Here is a 20358-nt window from a genome sequence, read left to right as displayed (position 1 = left end):
AGTTCTACTATCATGATATATTAAATAGGGATCTTAAGTTGTAGAATTATAAAATTATAAATTGTTTCTAATGCCAGCATCTTCCCCCTCTTTAGATGGTATTTATAGAAAAATATGTCAGAGTTAGCAGTTTGGCTTAATAAAAAAGGAGAAAGAATAATAGCGTGACCTATGTATGTTCATGAATATATTCATGAATGTACCTAAGTATATTCATCTACTCATTAATTTGACAAATATGTATTGTATGTGTCCCATATGTCAGCATTCTAATGGCCTTGTGGTATGGGTGCAACTTATGTTTATTGTAGACTTTTCCACAAATTTGGCTTTTGAGTACATTAATATCCATCAGCTTCCTGCATGCTTGTGGTTTTAATTTTGTCTTTTATATCATAACAAATATAATTTCTTTTTTAAAGAACTGATGCATTTACTCCCTTTTTTTTGGCTGCACCGCCTGACTTGCAGGATCTTAGTATCCTGATTAGGGATTGAACCCAGGCTCTTGACAGTGAAAGTGCAGAGTCCTACCCACTGAATCGCCAGAGAATTCCAAGTATAATTTTTAAACAAAACAAAATAAGTTTGCCTCCTTTGGAATTAGGCTGAATTAATCTTTTTTCTTGAAAAAGAAATATGATAAAAAGCATTTCCCCCCTCACCTAAGAATATGAATATTATCTGTTTCTTTTTTATCTTAAGATTCATCTTTTGTAACTTCTTGTTCTCTCTTTTTTTTTTAAAGCCTAATGTTTCTTTTGATAGTTATTAAGGAAACGAACTTAAATCAACTTGCCATTTTTATATATTTTATTAATTGGCCCTCATATTGCCCTCTTAACTCTTGCTTTATAACTTGAAGCCATATTCCCCTGACCGGGTGGGCTTCACAGGTGGCGCTTGTGGTAAAGAATCTGCCTGCCAATCCAGGAGACATAGGTTCAATCTCTGGGTTGGGAATATCCCCTGGAGGAGGAAATGGCAACCCACTCCAGCCTTCTTGCATGGAGAATCCCATGGACAGAGGAACCTAACAGGCGATGGTCTGTAAGTCACAAAGAGTTGTACATGACTGAAACAACTTAGCTTGCCACTTGGTAGTTATCTTTTAAGTGTTTGAAATGCCCAGAGATTGTGCATCAGTGGTTTAAAGGAAAGAGGACATTGCTGGTAGGTGATTCCTACTAGGTTATCAAAAGAGCTCTGCTTGTATCTTTGTTATCAGGTAAGCACCTGTCAGGTGGGTCAGACCCCAAGACAAGGGATTCCTCAAGATACTGAGGAACTTACAGACTGATTAGGTAACATTCCTAGTAGGTGAATAGTACTGGGAGTAAGTGCTACAAACATTTAAGAAAGAGAACCATATTAGTTCACTTATTAAACCAAGTTTTCATCTAAGCAGTTGATTCCAGTTGTAGGTGCTTCCTGTTTATTGTCTTTTAAATGAAGGATTTCCACATACCTCTCTACCTCCTTTATTAGAAATCAGAACATAAAGATGATAATTTACCTTGCTTTTGTTGAAGCCTTTAGTTAGTTCCAGTTTTAAAAATACATTTTCTTTTCCTCATGGAACATATTAACTTTAAGACAAAGCTGCCACCTCAGTTTCCCTGATGTCCTCTTTAATATGAATCTGGATGATAAAGAATTAACATCTCACATCCTTGACACTCTCTAGAATCAGAACAAACCATGTGGTAGCAGAACTTATCCCTGCTTTCCAAAGAGTACCAAACGTATGTGGACTTTGGTCATCAAAGGCACTTTGGAATTTTTGTATTAAAATTTGATAACTGTACAAATATATAATTCTACTCAGTTTTCCCACTTTTCATTTTCAAGTGCTTGGAGTTCTTTTATAAACATCTTGTTTAATTTTATATGGTGATCTGCTGGTTTGTTTGTTTCCACTTCATTAAGCTTTTAAAGATTTCTTTCACTGCGGGTAGCAGAGGATGAGATGGTTAGATAGCATCACTGACTCAACAGACATGAATTTGAGCAAACTCCAGGAGATAGTGAAGGATGGAGGAGCTTGGCATGCTGCAGTCCATGGGGTCACAAAGAGTCAGACAAAACTTAGTGATTGAACAACAAGAACAATACACGTTTTATCTTTCTGGCTTAAGTCAGAAAGATAAAGAACATTACAGTATACTAACACATATATACGGAATTTAGAAAGATGGTAACGATAACCCTATATGCAAAACAGAAAAAGAGACACAGAAGTACAGAACAGACTTTTGAACTCTGTGGGAGAAGGTGAGGGTGGGATGTTTCGAAAGACCAGCATGTATATTATCTATGGTGAAACAGATCACCAGCCCAGGTGGGATGCATGAGTCAAATGCTCGGGCCTGGTGGGCTGGGAAGACCCAGAGGAATGGGGTGAAGAGGGAGGTGGGAGGGGGGATCAGGATGGGGAATACGTGTAACTCTATGGTTGATTCATATCAATGTATGACAAAACCCACTGGAAAAAAAAAAAAAGAACAATACACGTTTTAACCATTTGAAAAGTGGATCAGAAGTACAGCAGTACTTTCTGGTGGTGATAATTTGTACTTCTGAAGGATATTTTCTGGTTCTCTTTTGGTCTTGTGACTCTATGTAAACCATCACTCCATTCCTTTACAACCATGTCATCTGGGGTTGATTTGAACTCCTAAGGATCTATAATTCACATTTATAGACAAGAAGACCTAATTAAGAGATTACAGGACTTGCTACTTTTCTTTATTAATACTTTCTTATCAACCTCACCGCAAAGTTGCCTTTGGTATTGTGTACTGTGACCCTCGCGAAGCATTAATCTGGCATAAAGTAAGAGCAAAGGGAAACCTGTTGGAAAGACCTTCCATTCTCAACAAGAGGCAGGAGCAAGTGCTAAATAGCTATTCTTTTCTACCTACTCTATTTCAGTTATGGCCATCAGTCTCACCAGAGAAAATAGTGATATGATCAGGAATGGTCATTAGGTTTCTACAGTATTCCATTTATACTTCTATGAGTAGCTTCTTGTTTGGATGGTGGGGACTTAAAGTTCTTCAGTGTCCAGCACAGATTTTACACTTCAGTGTTCATCTATATGACAGAGAAACCTAGAGCCCAGAACTTGGAAAAAGGATGATGATTTGTCCAAGGTTAGGCAACTCATTTTAGGCAGTCCTGGGATGGGAACCCAGATTTTCCAGTCCCTGAGTTTGAATGCATCTCTCCTCAGACTCCACGTATACAAATATGGGTCTCATTCTCTATCCCCTGCAACTCGCCCTCACCCCCCACCTCCCATCCCTCACCCCCCACCTTCCACCTCTCAACCCTCCGCCTCCCACCCCTCACCCCCACCACATGGAGACCATATGCTGTAGAAGCAGTCTTTAAATCAGACCTGAATTCAGGTACTGATTCCTGCTGCTCTTTAGCCATGTATACCCATTGTCTTAAATACTTTGAGCCTCAGTTTCTTCATCTGTATAATGGAAAAAGTAATATCCTCCTTATTAGATTGTGATGAAGTTGACTTAGATTGTATGTGTCAGAAGCTTATTTTGGAACCAGGCAAGGAGGTAACTACTGTGTCCTATGTCTCTCTTTACACTCTCTCTATCCCGTAGGTTTTTGATATATGATAACTTCCCAGGAATGGTTTTCTGAGAAAGCTCATTCAAGTGGAGAGTGGAATCGCTAGCAACTCCCTTGAGTGGCAGTGGTTTGTATCTATTTCCATCTGTAGGCAGAACTCCTTGGAACTGTCTTGGAGTAAAACTATATGATTGCTTTAGGTTTTACAAACCCACCTTTTAAAATGGCCTTGGCCTCTCTCCACGTTGTTTTTGGTAAATGACTTTTAAGCTGCAGTAGCCCAAGTGCTGTATTTAGAAGAAAATATTTTGTAACTGAATCTTTCATTACGAAACCAGGTCTCTTTGTTCTTCTGTGTCATTTCTTTTTGCATAACGCTGTCAATGGTTTTTTCCTCTACATCAACCTTCTGGTGAGTCCATATTTCTATACCCATTTCAGCTAACACTTAATGTTTTGAAACTCCTTTCTTTGATTTCTTCTTGTATTAATAGATGCAAACCTCCTAAGTATGATGAGATTCACATAGGCCTTTGGTCTAATAAGTGCACTATGTTGAATGCTGGCTTAAGCCCTCTCATCTCGGGTCTGTTTGAAGTGCTGCCTGCTCACATGGGGAAACCTGTGTGCATCTGATCTCCATGATTGCACGAGATAATTTTATGCAATTTAAGTTCCTCATTCTGTTTCCTGTTGCAGGGTTTTGTGTGTGTGGTTTGAAATAGCATCTGTTTGTTATGCCATGCTTAAATTCTTTTTTTCAGAGAGGCAAATTGTGTTTCTCAAAAAGCATTCCCATGAAATTTGGAGAGGAAGAAAGATGAAGTAAATTTCTATTAAATATTGGTGACACACGACAGAAAATATCAGGCTTCACTAGTTTCCTATTTAGTTTGAATGTCATGTGTGTTTTTAGTCAGTCATGTAATTTCCCCATTGCTGCAAACTGTCCTTTGAGGCATACAAGATATAGGGATGCTTGTAAAATGAGTAGCAGCAATTATTATTCAAATAAGGGGGTACCTACCGAGGTATGCATGGCTATCAAAGCTGGTTACCATGTGAGACTTAATTACATTGACTATTTCTGAAGACTTGTAAATTTTAACAGGACACAATAGTGAAGCTCCCTGGGAGGATAAAAATGGTACTTAAAAATTACAGGGACTGAGTTGAGTGAGCCCTTGGATGCGCATTTCTTCACAATAGACGTTTTTTGGTTCTGAGTTGTGCCCAGACAATGTTGGATTATGAAGAACCCCTGAGTTAATAATCATGTTTCAGTTCAGTTCAGTTGCTCAGTCGTGTCAGACTCTTTGTGACCCCATGGATCGCAGCACGCCAGGCCTCCCTGTCCATCACCAACTCCCAGAGTTTACTCAAACTCATGTCCATCAAGTCGGTGATGCCATCCAGCCATCGCATCCTCTGTCGTCCCCTTCTCCTCCTGCCCCCAATCCCTCCTAGCATCAAGATATTTTCCAGTGAGTCAACTCTTCGCATGAGGTGGCCAAAGTAATAATCATATTTAGTCTTTTATAAACTTTTTTCCTTCTGAAATGTAGCTGATGCAATACATCCTAAGTCCATTTTGGAAACTTTTAAGCTCTACCTGTGAATATCTTGGAGAAGTCAGATGTCAAAAAACTGTCCTTCTTTTCCCTGTTGGCCTACTAGGACATACTCTTTTATCAGATCCCCCTACCAGCTTTTTTTTTTAGAGCTGCTGATTGTTTATTTATTTGTTTGTTTGTTTAATTGGAGGATAATTGTTTTACAGTGTTGTGTTGGTTTCTGCCATACGGCACCATGACTCAGTCATAACTGTACGTATGTCCCCTTCCCCTTGAGCCTCCCTCTAACTTCCACCCACACCTCTAGGTCACCACACAGTGCCAGTCTGGGCTCCCAGTGTTGTATAGCAGCTTCCCACTAGCTGTTTTACACAGTATACATGTCGGTCTTGCTTTCTCAATTCGTCCCAGCCTCTTCCCCCCCGCCCCCAACTATGTCTACAAGTCTGTTCTGTATCTGCGTCTCTATTCCTGCCCTGCAAATAGGTTCATCAGTACCATTTTTCTAGATTCCGCATGTATGTGTTAATATACGATATTTGTTTTTCTCTTTCTGACTTACTTCACTCTGTATAACAAGCTCTAGATTCATCTGCCTCAGTTCCACTGATTCACATTTGTTCCTTTATATGGTTGAATAAAAAGGGAACACTTCTGCACTCTTGGTGGGGATGTAAATTGATAACAGCCATGATGGAGAACAGTCTGGAAATTCCTTTAAAAAAACTAGGGATAAAACTACTATAAGACCCAGCAATCCCACCACTGGGCGTATACCCTGAGAAAACCGTAATTCAAGAAGACACATGTACCCCAGTGTTCACTGCAGCACTGTTTACAATAGCCAGGACATGGAAGTAACCTACATGTCCATGGATAAAGAAGTTGTGAGAGAGAGAGAGAGAGAAAGAGATAAAATCACGCACATACAGTGGAATTATTTTTTCTTTTCATTATTTTGTGTCTCAAAACATTTGCCAGTTTCAGCCTTGTAATTGCTAATCGACTTTCTTGTCTTGTCCCCCCTCCCACCCTCTAGAATCTGGACTGTAGCTGGTAAACCACTTGAGGGCAGAGGTTATGTATACTCTTGCCTTCATATCCTTCAGGACAGGCTTTGTGTCCTGAAGCCTCGGTATCTGGCTTTATACCTGGTGACATTGTGTAAAGTTGAGGATGTGACCTGGAGCAACAGAGGGATCTCCCCGAGAGGTCAGACCAGGAGTGAAGCGGGGGCTGGGACGGGCAGGGAGCTGGACTTTGATGAGTCCAGGCAGAAGGCCTGAGTTCTCCTGGTACTCTATCACTTCAAGACCAGTGGCCTTGGGAAAGGACACGCCTTCTCTGAGCCTCCCTCCTTTCAATTTAGCGGAGCAATGCCTGCCTTGAGATAGGGCAGTAAAATTCATCTAATCACAGGAGCAAAAGACAGACATAGAGAACAGAAGGGTCTTATGAGACACTATCAAACAGACTCATAACATACTTATTGGGGTCTGTCTCTCCTGGATGTTGTGAGAGTCAGCTGGCTAAATGTGCAGGATAGAATGAGCCTACAGTAATGCCCCCAGGACTTGCATTAAAATAACTTTCTGGTAACTGACTCTCTTTCCCATTTAGCAGTGGGGGTTGGGGAGTAAATTTGAGATGCAGAGACCCCTGAGTCATCTGTGTGGCTAGTGCTCACTGGGTCGAACTACGTTAGGACGAAATTCTGAAGGGCTCTTTCCAATGACTTCTATCAAAACTGCCACCTTGAGAAGACCCAGCGGAGGCGCGCAGAGTCAGGTATAAAGGATGTGAAAGTCTCAAAACAGGAACCACCCTTTTGAAACAGGAGCCTCCTTCTCTTCAGCTCATTAACTAACTGTGGCAACGAGGGACTCCAGTTTCCTTTGGTCATGCCTACTGATTCCCTGAGAGAGAGTAGAATCATGGAGTGGGAGGTCCCCGAACACAGCGGACCAGATCTGCTTTTCTGGTGCTGGGCAGCTGTGCAGATCCTGGGGGAGGCAGGCTCCCGGATCTCCTGCTCTCACCCCACCCTGCACTTGACTGGCTGGGTCACTCTCATGGTCAGTCGCGTTGCTTGGAAAACATGGCCATTTCTCTGTGAAAGTGGTAAAAATAGTCACCCCATTACTGGTCCTATTGGAGTGGCTACTACCACTTACTGAGTACCTAGCAAGCTCTGGGAGTTGGTGATGGACAGGGAAGCGGCAGGGGTGCAGCAGTCCATGGGGTTGCAAAGAGATGGACACGACTAGGTGACTGAACTGAACTGCGCAAGTCCCAGGAAGTTTGAGACACTTTATGTAACTCTCATTTTATCTCCCTAAAGCTGTTATCAGGGAGGTTACGGTAGCATACATAACATACAATACATGCAATGCTTTTGGCAAAGTACCTGCCTGACTCCCTGTAACCGTTCCTGAGAATATGGAGGCTCTGTCATACCCTAGGCCCTGGCACATAGCAGTGGCCCAGTAAATATCTGCTGAATGAATCATAAAAATTAGTTGTTCCATAGCCCCACTTTTCAAGAGGAGCAGACGAAAGCTTGAGGTTTAGTAATTGAGCCATTTCACAGAAGCAGGCAAGTGGCTGAGCCAGAGTCAGAACCTCGGGCCAGCTGGCTCTGGCACATAGAGCCTTCAGTCCTCACCCTTCTCCTGCCCACCCTGAGAGGAAGGCATGATCATGGTAGGAAGTAGTAGAGCCAGTTTGGGAGGTGCCCTGAGTAGGAGGGGCTTGGGTTTGTGATGTTTGTGAGCTGGTTGGTTGGGAAGATGGTATTGCCCCTGGTTAACTGAAGCTGGATGCCACAGTGCCTGAAGCACATCTGACACTGGCAGAAGCTGGCCTTCTTTCCTCTCCCAGTTATTTATGTGATTTGTCAGCTATGAAACCTAATGAGCACAGTTTATAGTTCTATGATCTTTTAATCCTTCACTGGCTCCTGAGCAGATGCCCGCCCTTCCTCAATAGACTTCTGCTCTGGCTCCATAAATATGCTGATTTTTAGTCTGTGTGATCTAAAGGAATATGATTTAGAAAGCAATTTCAAGTAATCAAAATGAATGTGGTAGAGAAATCACATGCACTTTGGGGGAGTGTGGTAAATTGCAAGCATATACAGTTTTATGACACATGAATCTCAGTGGATTCCTCTCCTTTGCATTGATTTGCATGAATGAGACATATGATTTGTTGTCCTTTATTGTTTAGATAACTAATGAGGTTTGCTGCTTTTCCACATTTAATTCAGAAGTGGTTTTTATCTGTCACCTATGTTTAAACTCCTAGGCAGTGTTTTGTAATGATGTCCCAAAGAGACCCACAGCAGCACACATTATGAATTTATCAACTTTGTATTTACATATGGGCTTCTGTATAAATAGGTGTCATGTTATTAAGCTATAATTATGGTAAGAAGAAATACCATCTCTGACTTCTGCCCCATGGTGAGATCATGTGAATTTAAGTTATAGAATAATATATTTGGCTATAAAGAAAACCATTTTACTCCTTTAATATACCAGTTCTGACTTTGTTTGTTTTTTTTTTCAAGAATTGTACAAACCTCCCCCCCTTTTTTCTTTTTAATAATGAAAGTTCCAAATGATACCAACAGTTCCCTTTGTGGACCACACCAAGAAGAGGGACTCTCCCTTATGTGCCAAGGAAACTGATAAGGATACTGGTGCAAAATTGTACTTGCAAAACATTAGATAAAGTGTCAATAACCAATTCTGAGTATTTACTTAAGTAAAACTCAGGTTCCGTCCTACTTCAGTCAAGGTAATTGTGTTTTTAAGAACTCGGGAGAATGCTTCCCAAGGTTCTTTTATCCTTTGTGTATGCTATTGATTTCTACTTGTTTATAGAATTAGGGGCCTTGGGAGATAAATATCATCTACTTGCCTGAGGCAAGACTGTATTTCAAGTCATCCTCGAAAGGTAGTTTACCTTTTAGAATATCTTAAGAGATGAAAGCATTTTTGGCACATTGTTTAAAAGGGTCATTTACTTGGAAATTTTTTCTAGGGTCTAACCTAACATCTTTCTCTTCTGGTCTTGTTCAGAAAAATAAAAGGAACTGAGTTCAAAACCTATCTTCTTCTGAGTTTATAAAGAGGATTTTGCTGTGTAATTTTCCCCCTCAGGGTTGGACAAATGTTGATATTGGTGTTGGTGGCTCTGGTGTGTAAAATGATCTTCCCATTTTCCCTTTAATGCTTTAGAGAAAAGAAGAAGCAGGAACAAAAACAGGTTCTAGGATTCACTTCAAGGCTGTCAGGATGCTAACAAATGGTTCTGGAAACTTGTACATGGGTTAGCTTCCTTAAGGCTATGGAAAACATTTTTAATTTATTTTGAATTGTCTATTTTCAGGTGCATTTTGACCAGTTTAAGGAAGCATTAATACTTATCTTGTCTAGAACTCTATCAAATGAAGAGCACTTTCAAGAACCAGGTAAGGACGCTAAGTTTTCTTCTTTTCCTTTTGCTTTAAAATTTGTCCAGGGGAGAATCTGGGGACTTTGAGGCAGTGTGTGAAAGCTTCGAAGTATCTGCCTCCCTCAGACTGAGCAGTTATTTGGAGTGACTTGTCTTTTGACGTGGTCGTAAAAGGCGTGCAGCTGTCGCACCCTGGGAAGAGTCTTCTCTACCGCAGCAGTGAATTAGGGAAGAAACACTGGATTGTTCCCAGGAGATCTGTCAGATGGTGTGGTTGTAACTCATTCCTGGAATGAGCAGAGTGGAACTGAATGGTCCTTCTTCCCTCCTCATTGCCTGTAAACATGAAACAATATGAACTGGGGCAGAATTTTGTCTGAAAGAAGGGTGGATAATTTTATTTAGTCCCAGTGAGTGGATAGCCCTGTGTTACAGACAGGACCACATCATAATTACTTTTCTCTCTCCTCTCGAGTGATAGTTCTTTATGGTCCATGTTGTTCATATTTGTACTTTTAATACCCGGTAGGATGCTTAGCACATTCTAAGTATTCAATGAAAACTTAATGTTATACTTCATTGATTTTTTTTTTAAGGCACTATAGATTATGGCACATCTTATTTTATATACTCCTAAAAAGAAAATTTTTTCTCAGTTAAAATGGTAAAATGCCCTTGATTATAAGACACATCATAATTTGAGAATGTTCAAATCTAGGAGTGTGTGTGTTGGGGGTAATATCTTAGGATCAGTGACATATGGTAAATATTTAAGGGAAAGTGTAAACAGTGTTGAAATTTATATAATAATACAGTCTGGTTTTTTAAAAATCAGAAGCTAGGGTTAGAGGTTCATTATAAAGGGTCACACAAGGGAATTTTGGGGGTGACAAAACCATTTTTATGTCTTTATTGTGATGGTGGCCACAAATTTTATAAGTTTTTTTCTAACCCACAGAATTGCTCTCTAAAAAGGTGAAACTTACTCTATGTAAATTATACCTCAATAAAGCTGACTTTAAAAAAGAGAACACTAAAAATATAGTCCAGTTTTGAGAGTGAGGAGAGATCATTAACATTTTGTTGCTACAAGCAGTCATTCAGTGTGACCTACTTGGAAGCACAGGTGGGAACTCTTGTCTTATCCTCACTGGTGATCCAGTTCAAAAGACCTTCTGAAATGCTCCAGATTTGTGTCATATGTATGAACTCTGCGGTTAGCAGTGTTTTGGGTTTGGATTGAGTCTCCGCCTTTTTATTAAGGTTATTATTATTTCTGAGGCTTGCCAGAGCTCTCCACAAGCCCCCAACGAGCCTGGGAGGGAGTTTATTGCATCCTAGAGGTTTTCCAGACTAAAAATAGAATTTCTGTAGGTCACCCAGTGCTGGAACCTGGACTTTTGTTCTTACGGGTTCTCACATTTTATTAGTAGTTTTACTTATTTAAGGTTGTCATCTTGATAAAAATAGTGTAAGATCTAGGGACCCTAACTAGAACTATCATGACATCACCCCATCTATTGTTCATGCGAGCATAGGTAACATACACTTAAGCTCAATGTTCTTCTCTTTGCCCATAATGGGTGTTTATGTCAGTTTGGAATAGGCTGCTCTGCTTCTCGTCCTTTTGCTGCTCTTTCTTCAAAACCTGTTCTTGATACCTGCCAGAAAATTGTCATAATAAATATACAGACCACAAATGTGAAGGATTCCCTGTAGATCTGTACCATCTTGGGATCTGAATCGTAGGATGAGGAGGTAGACAGTGTCTGGTTGAGCTTGGTAACAGTTTGAAAGAAAGGTTTGTAAGTTCAACTGCAGTCAGTTGTTTCATATTTATATGTGCGCCTCACTGCTGGGCAGGAGGAGGCATCATTTGGACAAGTCTTCCAGAGGGGTTTTTAATAGTTGACTGTGTTTTCCATCCTTTGGGTGGACTATAGCAAACCTTTGTTACAGAGCTGCCCCAAGTCAGTGTACTAAAGCATCAAAATACTTACTGACAGCATTTCCTCCAGCATGTATGTGACTTCCCAAACATTTGACCTGGAAGGATAAAATCTAGAATTGAGCCTTGCCTTAAGAGTGTTTTATCTCATTTGAGGCTGAGTCATTCCTTATTTGTTCCTGAGCATCTCTGCTTTTTTCTGACTTTTGCCTGTCACTCCCTGGGCCTTCCAGTCATTTCTGGGGATCAAGCATTTCTTTTCACTCAAACATTCTTCCACCCACTCAAATATGTGACTCCACCCCTACAGGCTGCCTGGCTTGGCTAGAGAGAGACAGAGAAAGAAGGATCAGGACTTAAATGCTGTATATCAAGAGGCCCCCTGGGTTCACCCCCTCTTTCCCCTTTACGAACACGGTTCAATTCAGTCACTCAGTCATGTCCAACTCTTTGTGACCCCATGGACTGCAGCACGCTAGGCTTCCCTGTCCGTCACCAACTCCCGGAGCTTGCTCAAACTCATGTCCATTGAGTCAGTGATGCCATCCAGCCATCTCATCCTCTGTTGTCCCCTTCTCCTCCCACCTTCAATCTTTCCCAGCATCAGGGTATTTTCCAGTGGGTCAGTTCTTTGCATCAGGTGGCCAAAGTATTGGAATTTCAGCATCAGCATCAGTCCTTCCAATGAATATTCAGGACCGATTTCCTTTAGGATTGACTGGTTTGAACTGTTATCAACATAGCAATCCCTTAAGTCATAGACTGTATGACTGCAGGGCTAGAGTGAATGCTGCCATTTTATCCGTGAGCAAACTGAGATTCAAAGAGGGATGTGGATTAGTTGAAGTCTCACAGATAGGGGCAGAGGAAGATGCTAACACTGTTATCACCAAGGGATGGGAGTCCAGGAGGCTTTGGTTTAAGGGTGTTCACCATCAGATGGATGAGCTGGGGGCAATGCAGGCTCAGTCAGTGCACCTTGGCCAAAAAGATTTTGACAAGTGGCCAGCAGCAGAAGGAAGGAGCAGAGAAGAGCAAGTTTCACCTAATCGTTAGTGACAGGGGTGTCTATGTCCTCAGCATCACTTGGCTGTTCACCACTTAGTTCATCTTCCACCGTAAGGGGCCAGGGCTGTGGTCTTTTTGTCTTACGTTTTGAAATCAATGGACCTACTGGACTTTGAGAGGAAAAATTATTCTTAAATTAGTAAAAATAGGAGGGCCATAGTGCACAGCCTTTGACACTGAATGAGTCATGAACTGATATTTTGTAACATCCAAGATGTTTATAAATTAAAAATATCCAGTGCTGCACCTGACTATAATATGGAAAATCCAGCCTGATATGGTAGGGAGACCCTTGAACCAGGAATTATGTAATACTGGGATGTGTGTTCAGTGGTGACCAACTCTCTGCCACCCCATGCTCCCCTAATTGGGTGGCCTTATACATTAAACTCCAATACTTTGGCCACCTCATGCGAAGAGTTGACTCGTTGGAAAAGACCGTGATGCTGGGAGGGATTGGGAGCAGGAGGAGAAGGGGACGGCAGAGGATGAGATGGCTGGATGGCATCACCGACTCGATGGGCATGAGTTTGAGTAAACTCCGGGAGTTGGTGATGGACAGGGAGGCCTGGTGTGCTGCGATTCATGGGGTCACAAAGAGTCGGACACGACTGAGCGACTGAACTGAACTGAACTGGACTGATAGATTAAAACCTCTGAGGTCTTTGGTTACCTCATATGTGAAGGTAATTATACTAGAAAATACTTAAAATCCATTCAACTCCAGGATTCAGCTGTGTTGTCTCCTAATATCTAAATGACATCTACATGTATGAAAAAACTAGCTCTGTGTTTCTGTAAAATTTCACCCAAAATAAATTGACACTACAAAGGTCAACTTCTTGACAGTAAATACCCAGTACAGTTCATACTTTTCTATTCTTCTAATAAAAGACAGCTATATATAAAGAATAGAAAAACAGAGCTATAATAAGATTTCAGAGGAGATGGAGTTAAGTCATGATTTCCACAGTCTTGGGTTCTGCCATTTCTAACATCTCTGAGGTACACTGTCTTTATTTTTAAAATTAGAAGGTATAGATGATTTGCAGCATCTTTTTAACTCTGATGTTTATGATTCTAAAACTCTTAACAGAGAGTTTTTCCCCCTAAAACCTCAACAATGCAATGAAGGTACTAAAATTCAGATGAAGTCAGAAAAATGGGTTGGGGATGTAGGGAGTCCTTTGTGGATTCCAAACTGATTAACATCACTGGTGGCAGAGCTCCCCCACATCTATGTGTGCAGCTTAATTTTCAAGTTATTTTCCTAGAGTGAGAGAGGGACACCTTAATTATTATTTATGGATTATAGGATTTGGGTAACGGAGATGCTGACATGGTCCATGTAAGCTGCATAGTTACATGGCTACACTGGCCGGATCTGTTCTCCAGAGACTTTTGTCCTTGTCTGATGCATCTTGCAGTAGGTTTCTGTTCTGTGGTAGATGTTAGCATGACGCAGCAAGTGCTTCCTCCCCTCATACTGTTAATGTAAATATCTTTCCTTTGTTTATCTGGTGAGGGAAATCTCAGGTTTGGAAAAGCTAAACCGTTAGAAAAATAAGGCAGATGATTGGGTTTTTGTTTTTTGGTTTTGTTGGTAATAAACATTCTTCACTCCAGAAACTTCCCTATTTCTAATTATTTTCCTTGTATTTTGGAGAAGCTGTGACTATAATAAACAAATACCTCCTCGTTTACTTGGCAAGTGTGCATTGAAGCAGACAGCAGGCTAGATCCCAGTTTGCAGGGATTGAAGATTTGTGTTTGCAGCTGTATTCAGGGGCCGTGGGCCAGGCCCTAAACTCTGGCTGAGGGCCCTGTTTTTAGAAGATATGCACAGATGGCCAGCAGGAGTGTCCTCTTGTCCTCTCTTCAGTTAAGAACTTAGCCCCTGGCTCCCTTGGTATATATGGGATGCTATCAGTGAGGACCAAAAAAGTTTCTTCAAAAATTAAAAGCAACATAAAGGCACTACCGTTAACCACCACCACCATCAAAAGACAGTGTGAGGACTCATTTCCTGAGATCAGAGGGAACTAGAAATGTTCACATCCACTGGTGGTCATGTAAAATAGTGGGACATTCCTGGATTTTTATAAAACAATAAGCATCAAAAACTACAAAAGTGTTTTTGGCCAATCAATGCCAGATTCAGATTTTATGCTATAGAAATAATTATGTGTGTGTAAGAGTCATTTAAAATAGTTAAAATACTCATTATATATATCTTGAGCAGAAATTTTTTTGAAAGTAATTTTATGTATTTATTTTTGGTTACACTAGGTCTTCATTGCTACAATTACTTTTCTGTGGTTGCAGAGAGCGGGGGCTACTCTAGTTGTGGTGTACGGGCTTCTCATTGCAGTGGATTCTCTTGTTGCGGAGCACAGGCTCAGTAGTTGTGCCTCATGAGCTTAGTTGCCCTGAGGCATGTGGGACCTTCCGGGATCAAACCCATGTCTCCTGCACTGGAAGGCAGATTCTTTACCACTAAAGCACCAGGGAAGCCCTCAAGCAGAAATTTTTGACAGTGTATTTTGGTTAGGCAAGATGTTGTACCTGTATAATCAAAGACTAGGCAGCTATTCAGTTGTCTTCTAGAAGGATACTTATTGTTATGACTTTCCAAGGAGCAAGAAGGCACTTAAAATATATATGTGTGTGTATATGTGCAAAAAGGACATTACTGTTATTTAAAATTAAACAAATAAGTTTGGTGAGAATTTTGCTAATGAAACAGTTTGTTTGGAAGTTGTGCTGACCTAAGTTTATTTCAGTTCCAGTGTATGTGATGGTTTCCAAATCAGGGACATGAAAATGACAGGGAGTCCTAGAGAACTGGTGTGTCCTTTCATGTCAGTGGTGCTAGTGGTAGAGAACCAATCTGCCAGTGCAGAAGATGTAAGAGGCTCAGGTTTGATCCCTTGGTCAGGAAGATCCCCTGGAGGAGGGCATGGCAACCCACTCCAGTATTCTTGCCTGGAGAATCCCCACGGACAGAGGAGCCTGGTGGGCTACAGTCCATGGGGTCACAAAGAGTTGGACACAACTGAAGTGATTTAACACACATGCCTTCATGTCAGCGCTGTGGTGAAGGGAAAGGGGATGACAAGGAGGAGAAAATCAGGGCACGAATGAGATGAAGGCGGCTTCAGTTTCTGAGACAGACAGGATGCCGTCACTCTGCGTTTGCCAGTAATCTTAACCTGTCACAACACATGAGGAGAAGGAATGTGCTGCAGGACTGGGGCTGTGAGGCTTTCCCTGACTCTGCTGCATGGGCTCCAGGCCACCGCTGACCCCCAGGATCGTGGGTGGGAGGACCCAATCCCAGGCAGAAGCTACCTGACAGATAGTGCCCTTGCCCCACAAAGCTCCTGTGGCTTCCCCCAAACCTCAGGATGTTAGGAACTCCTCACTTCAATAAGGACTATGGGTCCAGGTCTCTTTGACTCCAAAGCCCATGGGCTCTTTCCATGAAGCACTGCTGCCCTGGAAAGCATGCAGTCTGGCTGGGTAGGTAAATCTAACAAGTAGAATGTTTATAGAAAAATATAACCATGGTCAGTGTTAAGCATGGAGCAATCAATATATGGGTTGCACTGAATTCACAGGAGAAAAAAGGTCCCATGAAAGTTATACCAGGCTTGAAAGAAGTCAGTTTTGAGTTGAGCCTTGAAGAATGGGGAGGATTCAGTTGGATGATCTGTGAATCTCTGGCTTCTTCCCCCAAATGGCTCAAGCAGCAGGGCCTTCTAACAGGAATTATAAGGCTGAGCCTCCCAGGAGAAGGTTGGGGAACAATCTTATCATCATTTTCAACTCAAAGAGTTTTTCCTGTTGACAGGTCTTCACCTGCTTTAGTGCTTAGATAGATCATCTGGTCAGACCAGTCCACCCTGGGGGTTGCTAGACCACACCTATCCACCATCCTCAGCACCCTTGGGGAGAGTGCTAACCTTTCCCTTGACATTTCCCTTCCAGACAAAGCTAATCAGAGCCACCCCATTACATTTGTGCACAGAAGCCCCTGTGTTCCCGCAGGAAACATCACTCGGATTGCTAAGAGCTGAGTGGAACTTGTGGAGACTGAACTGCTAAGAACTTGTGGAGACTGCTCCTAAAATTTTGTCTGCATTCAGCTGTTTAGTTGCTAAGTTATGTCTGACTCTTTACAACCCTGTGGACTGTAGCCTGCCAATCTCCTCTGTCCAGGGATTTCCCAAACAGAAAGACTGGAGTGGGTTGCCATTTCCTTCTCCAGGTTTGCATCCGGGGAGGACACTAAAGCTGCATCTTGTGTGAAGATGCTGGAGGAGAGGCGTGATTGGGGAGTGGGGTACTAGGGCTCAGGAAGCAGCTGCCTTGGAAAGGGCTGTGTGGACACAAAACTGGGGCGTGAGAACCCTGCCTGCAGATGGTCTCCACAGAGGTGGGGTTGCGCTGGGAGGCAGAAGGGATGGATATAATGTCCCAAGGCTTTCCAGCTGTCTTTTTTCCCCCCTCCCTTCCTTGGAACATCTCCCTCTCCAGTCCTTTTTTCCCCCCACCTCTCCCGCTTTCCTCTACCCTCCTTTCCTCTTCTTCTTGGCCTCTCACTCATTCTTCCTCTGCCTGTTGGACCCCAGCCCATCAATTCTTCCCGCTTCCGCTCTCCCAGCCCTCCGTCGGCCTCTCACTCTCCGCCCTGCTTCTGTCCCTCTCCCGCTTCCTTTGCTGTTGGTTCTCTTTCTGTCTCTGTGTCTCCTCTCTCTGGGTGGTTCTCCACTTTGCTTCTCCTCTTCCCTTTTCTCTTCCTTAGTATCGGATGTGCATTTGCTCTCTGACTGTGTGATCCCTATGCAGTAATGTGTCAGAGTGGGCGAGGAGGTGGGATGCACGGTGGAGGTGGGGGTGCTCATTTGTTGCACGACTGCCTCTTCCCGGGAAGCTTTGTGGGGTGGGGTGGTAGGGGGAGGCTTGTCCTGAGGTTTACACCTGCTTTATTTTCAAAAGAGTGATTTCAGGAATTCCGTGAGGTCAGCAGAAATGTAGTCTAGAGGGTCTCAGACAATCCCCCTGTCCCCAGGTCCATTAGAAGGGATGGGGTCTCTGGGAATGAATTCCTAGGTTAAGGAGGCAGGAAGCCAGGGATTGCAGGAGAAATTCCAAAATGAGGAGGTCAGCACCACAAAGGCATAGCTTTCTTCTTCATCCTGGAAATATCCTCAGGTCATTTCAGGGAAAAGGGAAGTTTGAATCAAAAAGTGATAAAATAGCCATCTTATCCCTCAACAACTACAACAGAATGCTCTGCCACGGCTGGTGTCTGGTATTTAATACTAGAGTCCGTCTCTGAAACTCTCCTTTAACTTCCCATGTATGTACTGTGGCTGCTGCGCTTCCCTGGTGGCTCAGATGGTAAAGAATCTGTCTGCAATGCAGGAGACCTGAGTTCAATCCCTGGGTCAGGAAGATCCCCTGGAGAAGGAAATGGCAACCCACTCCAGTATTCTTGCCTGGAGATTTCAATGGACAAAGGAGCCTGATGGTTACAGTCCATTGGGTCACAGAGAGTCAGACATGACTGTGTGACTAATACTTTTCTGTGGATGGTACTTCATCCCAGGTCCTAAGCTTGTGTTTTTCATGAAAAGTATTGATGGAATAAATAGTGTTTAGGCTTTTGGGTAACCATTTCAGCTTACTCTTGGGTCCTCATTGCTTTGTCTTTGGCCATTGCAAGAACTGAGTGTTCCAAGTGGCCATTCGCATCACACAGGTGTCTGGGGCAGTTTTGGGGGAGAGCACAGAATGAACACTGCCCTGCTCAGAGGGAGAAGGGAGTGAGGGTGGGTGGCTGTTGGTTGTTTTCCCTGCCTGCAGCTAGCCTGTTCCAAGTGGTCATTCTCATTAACTTTGTATTTCAATCTTTCTTTTATTGTGAGCACAAGATCTTCTGGTCACATTAAAGGTATGCACTGTGGTTCATCCTGATCCTGGAAAGTGAACATTGTCACAGCTCTGGAGTTTTCTCTTGTTACATCTCATCGTGAGCTCTCCAGAAGCTCCAGGAGTCCCAGACTCCTCTAGGCAGTGTGGGCTTGTCTGCTTTCCTTCAAAGCTCACTTGTACTTTTATGTAGCGATGCCAAATAGGGGAAATGGAAAACAGGAAAGAAGGGAAAATGGCTCACAAGCTTGACACTCCAGGTAGAAGCATAAATACACATTCAAGGAACTGAAACACTGAAAGTAACAGCAGTCCTTTATTTCCCCCACCCCCTGCGCCCCCACTGATATTTTATGTCCCTCCTTGGAGCTCATGATTGGAGCAGTTACTTACACTTAGGTTAAAGGAAGCTATATGTACATAATTTCATTTCTTAATAGGTTAAATGACCGTGTATTATCTGACATAGAAAAGATTACGTGCATCACATCTAGATGTGCTCCTAAAGAAACTTTGCCCCAGGGCTGTGGTTTGGCAAGTCTTTCTTGGGCATGGTAAGGAAGGGGCAAGGTGTTCTTTAGTTTCAGTGAGCAAGAATGTCTTGAAACCCCCACTAAGGCCTCCTTTTTGGTGGACTGCTGCTGAACACTTGTAAAGTGTAAAGCCCTGCTTGAGATGAATAAGGAGAATATTGGCGTTTTCAAACCCTTAACACAGCAGTGACTGTTGGCATGAATGTTCTCTCTAGACCTCCTTACATTTAATGTCTTTCTTCCCCTTCTTATTTTGTAAGTACGATGAGGTTGATGCTCTAAACAGAAAAAGAATATGTGGGTATGTAAGTCTAAAATGTAACTATTTTTAATTAATGTGATTAGTCTGATACTTTATTGTATGATTTGTGAAATTTTTTATGAGGAAACTTTAATACTTCATTTTTCCTTTGCTGTGTTAATATCTTTATTCCTAAAAGATTTTATATTTTAATAGATTTCTCTAGAAATTAACTTTGTGATGTAGGTACAGTCGGTGAAAGATATTAACTTAGCGTTTACTCAGAATTGGTTTGTATAATTAAAATATAAAATTAACTTAAAAATTAAAGTTTCTGGCAATGCAAAAATAAGTAAGTAGATAAATAAAACACCAAAGGATCCTAGTGTTTCACAATCTACGTATTACCTTTCATTGTGTAGGAAAAGAACTGTTTCAAACCTAACCCTGCTCCCTACACAGCATGAGATACTTAGTGGTAAATAACTAGGGCTTCCCTGGGGGCTCAGATGGTAAAGAATCTGCCTGTAATAAAGGAAACCTGGGTTCGATCCCTGGGTCAGGAAAATCCCCTGGAAAAGGGAATGGCAGCCCACCCCAGTATTCTTGCCTGGAGAATCCCATGGACAGAGGAGCCTGGCGGGCTGCAGTCCACGGGGTCACAAAGAGTCAGACGCAACTGAGAGACTAACACTTTCACTAACTAGGGAACCATTTTATCCACAGATGGGTTTTAGATTAAATCACAGTGGGACTTTTTTGGTTTTTGTTTCAAACAGTGGCTTTGTCCCATTGCTTTTTTTCCTGTGAAAAAGCACAGCGTATATTAAGAGTTCTTTGTCACTTCCTTCCCCAGACCGTGACTATCTCCTCACAGTGGAAAAATCCCATGTTCCATTTTCCGATGTTTTACATTTTCCCTTTAATTTTTTCTAAGCCCCCATCATCACTAAATGGTGTATCTTGTTGTCCTCCACTAAAATTTAAGAATATGTAATA

The 20358-nt window shown here is 42.1% G+C and overlaps 1 protein-coding gene across 7 annotated transcripts in view; it reads left to right on the top strand.

Annotated features, from left to right (window-relative positions):
• The window catches only part of NIN (ninein), a 100356-nt gene that overhangs the window by 11732 nt on the left and 68266 nt on the right, over positions 1-20358 (top strand). For all 7 annotated transcript variants that reach the window (XM_065940223.1, XM_065940221.1, XM_065940222.1 and 4 more), the window contains exon 4: positions 9567-9648. In XM_065940223.1, the coding sequence (XP_065796295.1) occupies positions 9567-9648 (82 nt within the window). The remainder of the gene's footprint in view (positions 1-9566; positions 9649-20358) is intronic.

Source organism: Muntiacus reevesi, chromosome 7, assembly GCF_963930625.1.
Source record: "Muntiacus reevesi chromosome 7, mMunRee1.1, whole genome shotgun sequence".
In the NCBI taxonomy this organism is placed as follows: Eukaryota; Metazoa; Chordata; class Mammalia; order Artiodactyla; family Cervidae; genus Muntiacus; species Muntiacus reevesi.
Note: the sequence above shows the minus strand (reverse complement) of the source record. Positions and strands in the feature narration are given on the sequence as shown.